This window comes from Lacerta agilis, chromosome 12 (genome assembly GCF_009819535.1).
Source record: "Lacerta agilis isolate rLacAgi1 chromosome 12, rLacAgi1.pri, whole genome shotgun sequence".
Classification (NCBI taxonomy): Eukaryota; Metazoa; Chordata; class Lepidosauria; order Squamata; family Lacertidae; genus Lacerta; species Lacerta agilis.
Window position 1 is genome coordinate 34,419,067 of NC_046323.1, and position 13,725 is coordinate 34,432,791.

General features: G+C 40.5%; 1 protein-coding gene across 1 annotated transcript in view; it reads left to right on the forward strand.

The window, feature by feature from the left end:
* MALRD1 (MAM and LDL receptor class A domain containing 1) overlaps nucleotides 1-13,725 on the forward strand; it is a 182,457-nt gene that overhangs the window by 47,457 nt on the left and 121,275 nt on the right. Inside the window, exons 14-15 of the mRNA XM_033165258.1 lie at nucleotides 4,371-4,616; nucleotides 6,710-6,867. Coding sequence (XP_033021149.1) covers nucleotides 4,371-4,616; nucleotides 6,710-6,867 — 404 coding nt within the window. The remainder of the gene's footprint in view (nucleotides 1-4,370; nucleotides 4,617-6,709; nucleotides 6,868-13,725) is intronic.

Here is a 13,725-nt window from a genome sequence, read left to right on the forward strand (position 1 = left end):
CCATCTCAGTAGTGGCACCCAACTTATAAAACTTCCTCCCCCAAAAAGGATCCTCTTGCATCTTCCATGGTAGTTTTAGGCACTTGAATGTCTCTGGAGCTCTTTGCGTTCTTCAGTGGCTGGTTCTGTATCCTGGTGTGCATGTCTGGTCCTTCTCAGTAAATTTATTTCTGGCCATAGTTTTTTTGTATTTTTTTAAAAAAATATTATGGATTTCTTGTTAATTTTACACTATTGTGTTTTTTTTTAATTGTTAAGTGTTCTGTCCCAGGCAATGGTCTCATCTAGACTGATTTCTAGTCAGAGGAGGGTTAGTTCAGGCAGAGATCAAGTAAGGCAGGATGCAGTCCTACTGAAGGAAATCTCTGTCTGTCTGTCTATCTCATCTATCTATCTATCTATCTATCTATCTATCTATCTATCTATCATCTATCTTTCTATTTTCAGCTTAGATGCTGTTTTTCAGAACTAAAGGTTCTCCCAAACTGGCTCACAGTCAGAAAATTATTAGCAAAACAGCACTATCAAAATCACTTCCCTAAAGTCACATGTAAATTAGACATTTGAAAAATCTACAACTGACACAACAGTATTTTTTTATTAAAAAAACCCATAAAAATCATAACAGCCAGGTTAACATCATCAGATCCCAGCAGGGGTCTCATCCCTGCTCCCAAGCGTCCTGAAATACAACAGTCAGCTGACACAACAACCTCCAAGCTTCCTGCTACCTTCTGCCTTCAGTAGCAAACCCATCTCTGTTCTCTCATGTCCATGGATTCTCTCTTGGAAGATTGTTTGACACAAATCTTTATCACGTTCTTCACACAGGTTGGCTCAGTTTGCTGATTTCTCTGTGTCTTAGGGATTCTCCTCTAGCAGAATTGGCAGCCATACCTTCCGACGGATGTGGTGTGTTTTCAAATGCCACCTCTTCCCAACTGCAGCACTTTGCCATCTCCATGCCAATTGGCCAACTAGCAAATTGGCCCTACTGGCAAAAGTCAAAATACAATACACTAAAGCAAACCAACAGTAATAACAGCAGATAAAAACCGTGCTTGGGTAGTCACACAACTATTTTGTTTACACTGTTATAAAACAGACATGGACATTGGATCAAGTGATTTTATTTTATCTATATGTTTATTTTGTAATATAGGGAGAGGGAAGATGAATCAGAATAATAGAATTAGACCCAGACTGGATGCTCAGCGAATGCTAGCTTATTGACAACTGCAACAAAATTCATGGATGCTGGGTCAGATTCTTGGTGAGAAATAATGAGGGGAAGCAGAACTTTTTAGGTGTATTCTCTGAACAAACAGGCATGTATTGCTTAGAGAACATACTTTAGCATGCTGTGTCTGTTCACAACAGAGCTGCAAGACAGAATATATGACCCAGTTCACTTCTAGGAATAAAGATTGTGGGATGAATAGAATTTAATGTGAGAGTAGAAAACTCTTCAAATGCTTTTTTTTGTCCACCTGCCCCCAATCTCTTTAACAATAACTTACAATATCCAGATCTGTCAGAGTTTACATGAGAGGACCTTTCACCTTGTGAAAAACATGACTCTTTGTGCAAGCTTAAATATTTGTATTTTATACTTCCACTTCTCCTGATAACCTCTATCAGTGACCTTGTTATTGTTTTCACTTCACAAATATCAGTGTAAACTGGGGGTTTATAATGCTATTCATCCCATTTGCCTTGGTATAGTTATCTTGAAGCCTCTCAATACATACTAACTATAATATACATGTTTTGTCAAAGGGGAAAAAAGACTGCCAGCTAAGAAGTCGAAATGTTGCTGTGCAAATGTTAGCAGTAAATTTCATTCTACAAGACAGAAATGATCCGCAAGTCCTGCTGTGGAGACCATTAGCAAAATGCCTTATTTGAAATTCTGATAGTCGTGTTTATAACCATACGATGCAATACAGGGACAGACTCTGTTTGTGCTCATGCCATTTTCAATGAATCTTCCGTCCCAATGTTGAATAGTTTCAAAGAACCCTGCTTTCCTACTAAGTGAAACTGATTTTACAATGCTGCTCCTTTTCATGAGTCATCTTAGCCTAGTCCACAATCCGGTGTTTGGTTTCAACCCACCAATTCAAGTACAGCAGAATACAACCCCAAATTTTTGTTCTCCAAACCACTGATTAGAATTTTATCTCAGATGGTGGAAACAGATTACACCCATTTAGTAATTCTTAAATCTGGATTGATCCCAAGGTTTACTCTTGTAGCTTGAGTGGTTTGGTAGGTAAAGTAAAATTACCACAGTGTGGCTGGTATAGTCTATTCTACTCCAACAATTCTTGTTGGCCATCATGTGTCTTAGAAACATTATTTACAGCTGGGAATGGCTATTGCATTGGGGATGTAAGGAAGATGTTTTGGGGAGTCCATCAGTGCCATATGCTGAAGTCTGAAGTCTGGCTCTTAATTTGCTTCCAAGTATTCTTCCAAGGCATCCCCAAGTATAGCCCATTGCTTTAGTCTACTATGGATATTGCGAGGGCATGAATACCATGTGGCCAAGCAAACTCTGTTCAGCACCATGATATAAAACATTCTTGCTTAAAAAAAAATTATTATTTTTTTACTACATTGATTCTAAAAGTTTCTGTGTAGTCATTATTATTATTTGTTGTGAATCCTCTTCCGTTCATGGATTTTATTTTAGAGACACTAACATCTCCTTGGAGTCTATTATGGTCAATGTGCCTGGCCTGCAAGAACAAAAAGTCCACTTGCTAACAGCTTCTGCAGATCATTGCTGTGGAAAAACATATTGACCCCTTTCAAAGGACTCTCTCTCCTGTCCATTAAATAGCCAGACCACTTTTATGACTTTTGTTTTATCAACAGACAATACTGTGCATATTTTGAAGCAAGCAATGCTGTAGAATTGCACTGCAAGGCTGCGCCCTAAACACACTTTCTCAGGAATGAGTCGTATTAGATACAGTGGGATATACCTCCAAGTAAACATTCATAGGATTATGTTGTACAGCTCGTGTATTTCAATGGAAATGGTTCCAACTGCACCATCCTAGTGGTACAGCAATAAAACTGCTACCACATTTGCAAAGCTAAGCAGGGTCCAGTATGGTTTCAAACTGGAGGGGGGAACCATATGTTGAGATTCCTGCATTGCAGGGGTTTGAACTAGATGACCCTCAGGGTCCCTTCCAACCCTGCAGTTCTATGGTATCAATAGGGTTTAAAAGAACTCGGTTTTCTTTGGATTGTGCCCATTCAGATTTTATTAGTGGGGAAATACTGAAAACAACATTCTATATATGTCTACCAAGAAGTCAGTCCTTCTGAACTCAGCAGAGCTTATTCTCAAAAAAGTGGGTACAGGATTGTTCACTTAATTGCCTAGTTCTGTCTAGTTTGGGACCAGTGTGTTGCAGGTAGAGTGCAATTCTAAAAACTAGTTATTAAAATTATTTTGTACTATCTTTAAAAGAAATTGTTGTGGCTCTCCTTATTACCTGGTGTGCATATCTCTGTGACAGTTAGTTTCTTTCATTTTCCCTTTAGAAATGAAACAAACAGCAGCATCCCAGTCCTCACATGTTTGCAATTCAGTGTATGTTGTTTTAAAAGGCTTTTCTTCTTGATCAGTAGGTTTAGAACTCCACCAGAGAGTGCAAAATAGTTTATGTAGTTTCATTTTGCTCAGTTTGCCTATTAATGTGTAAAGTTATTCCTGAATCACCCCCCTCCCCCGGGCACGTATCATTCACTTACATTTTCATGGAGACTTCTTTGGCAAGGCATACTCCCCCCCCCCTTTTTTGGGTAGCGTAGTCTGAGCTCCAGATATTCCAAAAGGACTATCTTCCAGCCAAACGATTTCAGAAAGAGTTAAAGTATGATTGTTCCACCTCCCTCCTCTTACCTTAATTCATTTCTGCTAAAAATGGCTTTAAAAAATTTCCAAATGTGATAGTGGTTTTCAAACTTCATGCTAAATAGCATCTACATATCTGTCAATGAACTGAATATAGCGGACCATTAAGTCCATTCTGGGTGTTAGTCAGCATTTTGAACCTCAGGTTTATGTGTGAACTGAGCACACCTATAGAGCATATTTATTTAACCCTCTCTGCGAGAGTTGTAGAGGAAGGTTGAATCAGTGGTGGTAGTAAGCCGTAATTCAAAAAAGCTTGTCTACCATTACTGATCACTTCATTGAGTAATCCAGAACTTCCTGTCATGCACTTTGTAAATCACTGATGTGGTTCAACGCTTCACTCTGCAGTAGTCAGGCTAGAAACAATGGAATACATTGTCATCAAAATCCTTCTCTCTTCTCTTTCTGTTTGTGTGTATATTTTTTCCAGGCTCTTGCTCACATGGTTATTTGGAATGTCTCAATGGCAAGTGTTATAGACCAGAACAAAGCTGCAATTTTGAGGATGACTGTGGGGATAATACTGATGAGAGAGAATGTGGGACCTCTTGCACTTTTGAAAATGGTATATGTGGTTGGCAGAATTCCCTAGCGGATAACTTCGACTGGGTTATAGGAACCGGCTCACCTCAAAGCCTCAGGCCTCCAAAAGACCACACACTTGGAAATGGGAAAGGTACGTTGCCACTTCAGCGCAGGGAATTTATCTGCATTCACAAACCTTATCATCCCATCCCAGGCAACACAGGGCAAGTTCTAAATCTAATTAGAGGCCTGTTATGAATATCTAAATTGGTTAAATCCCTAATGCTGAAAACTGTTCTATAATGCAGTTATAACACTGTTTTGCAAAGCAGCTTCTTCTTAACTGTTGCTTTCTCAGAGTGCAAGGGAGTTGCACACTTGTTTCTCAGGTAGCAAAGAGAATCCAAATCACATCGGTACCAGGTAACAAGCCGAGCCAGTCACCAATCAGACATTTCACTGAGTGAATAATTCTGCAGGCTCAAGACTAAACATTCAAGCCTTTGTCACAACACCCCTGTGAGCAATCTAAGTTGCCAGCTGAAGCTGGGTAATCGCTCCATAAAAAATTAAGGGGTGAGCTAGCAGCAGAAGCAAAGGCCCAGGTGCTGAAACCATTGCCTGTATATGTAATCCAAAAGGAAAGAGATGCAAACAGAAGAACTGGGAATGTCCATAGGAGACAAGCGGCTTCTAGCATTGTTCTGTGTGGCTTATCTGCTTCTAACAGTTCCAGCTTTCCGTTTTTATGTTAAGTTTCTCATGTTTAGAAGTGTGATTTGATCATATGTGGGCAAAAATCACCTCCAAAGTCTTTATTGCTGAAAGGGTTGCCTAACCTAGTTTTTACTATGCCTTTTTCCTATTATGTACTTTCCTGTGGCTAAGCAAAGAAACATCAATATAATTGTACATTTTGCTCCATAAAGGAACTCGGTTTGTAATAAATGTTTCGGCTGGCACCTGAAACATTTTTTGCAAATGATTTTCTTTTCATCATACACTGGTAAGTCATATTTCATGCTATTTGTGAGAACCCTCAGTTCCTCAGCATCATTTTTTCCATGGCTATGATAATACACAATATGCCTATAGTGTCAGAAGTGACCTTTTCTTTGCAGTGTTTAATGATGATTAGATCTTCCCCCTGGAGTTGGCATGGCAGCATTCATTTCCCAACAATATTGTTGTAAACTTAAAACAACCAATGAATGTCAAAGTGAGATTCACATTGTAGGGGGGTATGAGGGATCTTCTCAATTATGAGCTTTTATGCCCATACAAAAATATATGTTGAATTGTATGCCACCATCAGCATGCACAAAACTTTACAAAGAACAGAGGGACAGATCTCGATCCCAAGGATTGCAATTTAGAATTCAGCAAATGAAAAGCAAAGGAAGTTGGGGTACCCCCGTAGTCATGGGAAGAGTGTACATTTTTACATGGACAAATGCTTGATTACAATTGGAATGGGGATCAGAAGAGTGATTATGTTAGAGGAACTAGGCATGGATGAAGGGTTTAATTTCTTTTCACGATCACAAATCACCCCATGTAGGAGAAAAGCCATCAGGTGCAGAATCAGCCAAACCAGTTGCTATGACAACAGCCCAGTGCTATCTATATATGTGACTAAGGCGTATCTGCTCCTTAGTCAGTCAGTGAGTCTGTCCATTATGCCTTGGAATTGCTGGAGCAATAGAAATACTTTCCACTTGTATATCTGTGACTGCAAAGCCTACAAGCTGTATCCAAATCTGTATTACTGAAACCTGAGCTTCTGTAGAAGTAAACTATTTCGGACCTTAAGCTGTCCTGTGTAAGCAGAAGGTTAGGGAAACCAAGTCAAGCTGGTCTGGGCAAAGAATAAATTATTGGGGTTGCAGCTAAGTTGTCCCTAGTGGAATGTCTACTACATGCCAGGTGTAAGAGTTTCATATAAGGGTTTTTAGCAATAAAGAGGCTATAATGGAAGCTGTTCAGTGCTGGAGGTGGTTCTTACACCTACATATGGGCATGGGTGGAACACAGTACAGCACCTGCTATGTGACTGCATAGATGACTACTTAAATAACAACACTTAAAGGTAAACAAACTTGTTTTCTAACCATTCCACAGACCTCTTCATATGGCTGCCCTGTTATCCATTATGCATCTTATGCATCCAAAAATATTATGTGTGATAAGAGGCAGCTAAGAGAGGTTTTGCTTAGTACAACACTGCATTATTTCTGATTCCAGGACAATTCCTCTACCTTGAAGCGATGTCACTAGGAGTAAGAGGTGAAAAAGCACTTCTCAAGAGCTCCAGATGGGCAGAGTCTAGCACCACTTGCATGCTGAGTTTCTGGTACTACATGTCTTCAAAAGCAACAGGACACATCCAGGTTCTCATTAAGGTAATAGTTTCACTTCCTCATCGTCTGTCAAATAATTGATACTTCCACTCCTCTTTGTCAAAGTGACACAAAAGCTTCTTAACAGAGGGGCTACTAGTCACCAAAGCCTACTGTTTAGTTGGTGGGGGAAAAATACATGAAAATTTGTTGGTAAAATAGAGGGGGTGGGGAAAACATAGGAGTGAATTGAAGCAACTGCATGTTGCCACAAAGTGTGCATGCTCTGAGTCTGGAACTGATTTTAGAAACCCTAATTCAAAAGAGGTGGCATATAGGGCAAATCAAATTAACGGAATGAGAAAGGAATGAAATAGAGAAAGTTAGCACAGGATTTTGTTTACCTTGTTGAAGAAGAATTATGATTATAATCTAGCACAGAGTATGCAGAATCGCGACTGCATAGCTTACTTCTTCTCAATGAATGTCTGGCAGCATTTTAATTCCACAATTGTTTCATGGTTTACTTTTAACTTGCATTGCACCTGGCTGCTTTGAAAGCACCCTTTAACACCATGGCATGTCATTTTAGGGAGTGAAACTTTGCAAATTTCTTCAGTGAGAGGTCTTAAAAATACGTTTTTGGGTTTGAGGAATTCAAATCTGCTATTGTTTTTGTGATTGGACAACATTTAGCTTCATAAGTCTATGTTTGATGAAGAAGCATATAAACTGCTTTCAGAAAACCAAAGAATTTTAATTTTACCTTCTGAAAATGTCAGTAATGCTAAATAATAATTTCAATGTAAGTGCAAGTACTCGGCAATCTTTTTAGTGATTTTATGAAAATTTACACACATTTTACTTACAAAGCAAAAGTGAATTATATTAACTTAACCCAAATATATTTTGAATTCTCAAGTCATGTTACAACTTTTTAACACCCCTCATTTTTTGAATGTGAAAATTGAAAAATTCAGCATGCCCTATGTGTGGCATGCTATTAGTTTTTAAAAATGGTATTGTCCTACCATAATGTGAGGCAGAGCAAAATGAAATGCAACAGAGGAAATACCCTTTTACATAACCTCTGTCTTGTGTTCATTGTGAATAAATTGTTCATTAAGAGAGCTTTTCCTCTCCTCGTCCTTTTCTCTATACTTTCTCCATGCAACATTTTCCCTTCAAACAACAGACAACTGTCACTTTTTTTTTTATACTTTTCATGTTAGCAAAATGTTAGCTTTGTATACGGTCCCCTGTCAATTGAGAGCAATATGTAACCGTGCAGTTCTGAAATGGTGGCATCTGTCATCAGAAAATGTTCAGCAGCCAACATAAATAGAATGAAAACATAAAAGACACACCTGTGTCATTTTATTTCTGCATTTCCTTCTCCCCCAGCACTCTGCCACTCTTGTCTTTAAAAATGACATTTTACCTTTGCTACTCCACATGGATGAAAGCATTATTTAGTCGTGATTCTTGGCAGGACAGGTGGAAGGGTGTCACCTGACTTTCTAAAAACAACCAAACAAACATTAAAACCAATAGCATAGTTAGCTGCTTGACTATTATCCTTGGCCACTATTGTTTGTGCACAGGTTCTGTTATGATGCAAATACAGAATAGTCTGAATGGGACACTCCAGGGAAAGCTGCACTGCCAGAGCTTTGCAAGTGCTTCAAAGGCACACCACACAATGGCAACAGATGAAAAGTGCTTATATGGTAGGAAATGGTGCATTTATAAGGCAAATCAGACCATGACTTCCATCCTAAGATAAGTTAGCTGAAGTTTGCAGAAGGAAAATATACCCTTTTCTATTTCCTCCAACATGGGCGCACCCAGGGGGGCAGGGGGGGCACCTGCCCCCCCGGAAGCAATAATAATAATTAAATGGTTATCGGCAGCCTAAAAGGGAAAAAAGCTCTCCTAAAAAAGCTAAACTCCTGGTCTTTCTCCCCCTCCCAAAATCTAAATAACAATTGAGCTCTGCCGACCGGCAGCCGGCCACTGCGTGTGTGTGTGTGTGTTGCGCCGGCTGATCATTGCAAGGGAGCTTTGGAAACTGAGTTCCTTTGCATGGTGAGGATCCTGGGAAACTGAGTTCTTTTGGGGAAAGTTTTTTGAAGCTGTTTTTGTTTGCTGTTTACATAATATGGTCAGTAAACGAACTGAACCCCTAAAAATATTCCTAATCCCCAAAAAAGGTCAACAACTTTGAGCTGAACCCACAAAAATGGGGGTAGATCACTGCTGAAAGTAGATCACAGTCCCTTGGGAGTTGGCCACCCCTGGTATAACACATGTAACTAGAATAAAAATTAAAAAAAAATTCAAGCAAATAATTGTAATACCTACCGTAATAAAGCACTGCTATAATTATATATAATTTTCCTAAAATTTTGGTTTCATTCGCCTTTCCGTGCTGAAATGTCATAACCTGAATGACCATGGCTTGACCCACCCCCCTAGTTTTGATCCTGGGTATGCCCCTGTCCTCCAATTACCTGATTGCCCTCCCCACCCTCCAAAAATGTGGAATAGGATGCTGGAGGTGGGGGTTCCCAGAATTGGGATCAGAACCTAAGATAAGTTATGAACATTCATGGAAGGATCGTTTCCCACCCCCTCTGCCCCAGAAGCTCCTGTGCATTCATCCATGGCTTCCTTAAGTTAATTTAACTTAGGCTCCAAACCTATTAGTCTAGTATAAATAAACACACTATTAGTAATCTTACATCCCAGTGTGGAATCGTTATTTTCCAGTATGCTCACTGTAAAGTTTCCCAATGATCATTTTGTTACTCACATGATTGGAGTCCCATTGACACAACCTGCTTCACTCCAGACTTTGCATGTACTACATGTTTATCCTGGAACAATCGCCTGCCGTTTATGAAATTCCGAACCTTGCTATATTCACCAATATGTATACCAGTACTGATATTTTTTGTGCTTGAAAATTATCTGCAACAAATTATTGTCAGCCTTGCCCAGTTATGCTGAAAGTAATTCAGAAGCCTGAAGATAAATGGAAATTTCAATATTTAGTCCCCTGGTGATAAGCTATCAGAAATATCAAAACAATGGAAGTATACCTCCCCCCGCCGCCCAAATTAGCACAAATGTCTAACAATCACTGACCAATCTTCAGCTAGCTGCTCAAATTTAATGGATCATTATGAGAAGTGTATACTGCTCCCAGAAGCTCTCAAGTCCATAAATCAAATAGCTAGGTGATAAATGTCTGTTCTGATTTATTGATGTGTTTTCAAAATTAGTGTGCTGTGGCAGTGATGGCCATGTGCAGAAAAATCAAAATGAATAAATTTGCTCAGGAAGATATTCAGAATTAAAACTTTATGTGGAACCCCTCTTTTTGCTTAACTACTTTAGACATGAAAAACAGTAAACGACTTACCGGTACTTTGTACTTAATAAGCTCAGTGTGATATAAATATCTAACGATGCATGAAGGTGTTGGGAAATTAATGTTTATAAGAACCAGCTATTGCCATGAAGATAAAGCTTTTGCTATATGCCCTGGAGAAGCTGCCTACACTATTAAATGGAGTGCTATGCTGAGACATTTGGTCCAAACTTTTTTCAGCTGCCTTGTGGGAGAAGGGGTGAAAATCTCAGAGCATTTGGACCGAAATAGCCAAGGATTTTGGTTTGTTTCTTAAAAGAAGAAAAGATTCACAGCTGTTTCAAGCATCGGCTAGGCTGCCCTCAGCGACTTGCCAGTGTCCCCCTCAAATTAAGAACAGAGTGCCTCATGGGAGTTATGCTGCATCACAGGGCGTGGCCCATCCTGTTTTGCCACCTGAGGCAAAATGGGAAGATGCTGCTGCTGCCACCAAAGCCTCACGTGAGCTTTTAAATATTTTTCCAGAAGCTGTAGCAGCAGCCACACTATCCTGGCAGTGGGAAGGGTTCGCCGCTCATGGGATTGCAGCACCGAAGGTAACTGCTTCAGTCTGCCTCATGGCCGGGCTGGCCTGCTGCACTATGATGTCATTCCCTGGTGCAGTCTTAGGGCAGGAAATGTCTGCCTTAAAAGAAAGGAGCAACAGACAGCTGAAACCATATTTGTATATAAGAAAGACCTGCAAGACTTTTTCTTAGTTGTAAATGATATAAACCCCTCAACCACTTTTGCTTTGTGCAGTATTTTTTAGCTAAACAGAGGCATTGTGGGACCTTTCCTGTCTGGAAATTGCCAGTCTGCCCCCTCATGTTAGCTCTGTCTTCAGTCCCCAAAGTAAGGCTTTTCAGGTTTAGGGAAGGTGAGAGTGGAACCAGCAGGGTTGTGGGAAATTACAGAAATGGAGCGCAAACTGTATTTCCAGTCTGGCCCAGCTCAAAGGGGACTAGAACTTATAAAAAATGGAGTCAAGTAGCGAGATCCCCTGTCATCAGGGCCGTCTCGTCATAGGGGCTGGGTGGCGCGGTACACCAGGGCGCCAGGCCCCCCAGGGGCGCCCCCGCGAGCCCGCCGGCATCCTGGGCGCCCCGGAGGGCGGCCGGCTTGCAGCGCCACGCCCCTCATCCCCCGCGCCACGCCCCTCATCCCGAGGGGTGGCCAGCGCGGGAGGGAGGTGGGCAGAGAGGCAGCCCACCGGGGGCGCCGAGGGATGATCGCGCCAGGGCGGCCGATCCCTTTAAGACGGCGCTCCCTGTCATTCAACGTCTCATTCCATTCCTACTTGGCATTTGTAGTTATAGAATATTTCCAACCGTGTCTATGTCATGTTTTTATTTCATATAAAGAACAACAGAATTTAAATGACTATATTTATGTAATCCCATTGCTGCTTAGAGAAAAATAAATGTGCACTTTTTGTTTTTGTAAAGACCTTTATTTCTGCTCAGCTTTTAGATTTACTCTCTTGATCAAACATCTGGCGCTCATTAAGTCGATGAAATATATACAAATTTAATTACTATTTTCAACAGTAGATTGTTGAGTTGTGTTCAGAAATAGCTTCAACAGTAGATTGGGGAGTTGTGTTCAGAAATAACCCACAAAGGGATGTATCCTTTAAGTCTCCAACTGTCAGCTACCCTGTGTTTGACCCCATTTTGATTGGCATACCAGTTCATTGGTGCTTTCATTTGTGTTCAAGAATATACAGCTTTTGTGTGAAGTTTATAGTATTTTACTATACTTTCTCTCTGGCCTAAATGAACATTCTAAAAGATACCACACAGAATATCCCTATTTATATTTGCCAAGGCATAAAAACACAACATGGGTAAACCCAAGAGGGAAGACTGGATTATACCGGATGGTGCAAAGAGAGTGCACCTTCCCTTCTCACTCACAGTGCACCTCTTTTATCTCCAGTCCCCCAGATGTCCACATGTAGGCATAATTCAAAAAGACAAGCCTACATAAAATCCAATGCATAGAGTTCAAAACCTCATCCCCTGGTTTTAATACATTTTGTTACAGTTTCCACACGTACAGAAAAATGATCTGATTCTCCGTGCTTCAGATTAAGAGCTTTGGTCCATAATAAAACTAGACCCAAACTGGCTGCAAAGGTTGTGAAGTGGGAAAACACAAATGCCATTGTTTTAACATTGACCTTTACTCTTACTCCAGGTGTATTAATTTGTAGCATTCCCTTCCCTTTACCTTTACTAGCAAAACTACATTCTGAATTTAGTGAAATCATGTATCTTGTAATCGCAATATGCTACTCAACCAGTAAAATTATTTTATTTGTATAATCATTGACATAGTTTTTGGATATTTATATAGTCAGGTAACTATCCCATAATGGTAACATGAAAACAGTAGGGATTTTCACTGCTGTTGCCTGTCACAGTCAATTAATTGCATCTAAACATAAATGAGCAAAATCTTAATGGCATTTTGGAGAGGAAGACATATCAGCCAGCTAAAGTTAGCCTATATAAGGGCAGCCCCATAGCCTGACCTACAGCTAGTGGAGCAGCCAGGCATAACGCCAGCTGGAGACATTTCCTACAATTCACAAAGCTGTTAATGGATTAATGTAGTACTGAATCTGTCACCTGGACACTGTAGCTTCTTACCAGGTGTCATCAGCCATCACAGCTGTTGCCTTTTTCCAACTAGCATAAGGAAGGGACAGAAACAAAAAGAGGTAATATATAAATAGCCTGTTTCTTGGTCATGATCCAGGTGTTGAAAATACACAGTCTTTTGAAATGTCCTGATTAGGTTTGGTGGAATGTGGTTCCCATTACAAACATTAGAGCAAAATCTAGAATAGGGGGTCAGTTCTGACACTGAATGTTCAGGATGTGACACCACCAAGATATATATCACAGTGGGCTGTCTTGGTGTAGAACAAGCATTACATACTCTCAAAGTTCATATTTGATTCAGATTTCAGACTTAGTTGGAGAGAAATTCAAGCCCTGTCTTCCACTCACCCACCCACTCACCCTGCCTTCAAGTTCCCTCCTACTGCCTTCCTTTATTGATGCTCTGATGGCATCAGTGGAATGGAGGGACATCTCTATCCCTCCTCACCTCTCTGATGTCACTCACTATTATTCTGCATGCCAGGTGCTGGGAATTGATGATTCAGAGAAATTAGATTCAGAAAAAAATCAGGCATTCTAGTGTGTAAAAGCAACATGTGATGAGGGAGAGCAGGGACAAGCCTGCTAAATTTCCTTTCGCCTCACCCCCCGTTTCCACCTCCCTCCCTGTCCACAAGCTGGAGGGCAAATTTCTGCAGGGGGAGCCTCCAATGCTCGTTGAGACTTTCTGCAAGAAATAGAATCCTGCAAGATCCGGGTCCTGAATCTTGTGGAGAGGCTCTCTACTTCAGAACTTCACCTTCTAACTCATGAAGGGTAATGGAACCAATGGTGGGACACAGAACATAACATGTTCACCCTCACTTTATATCG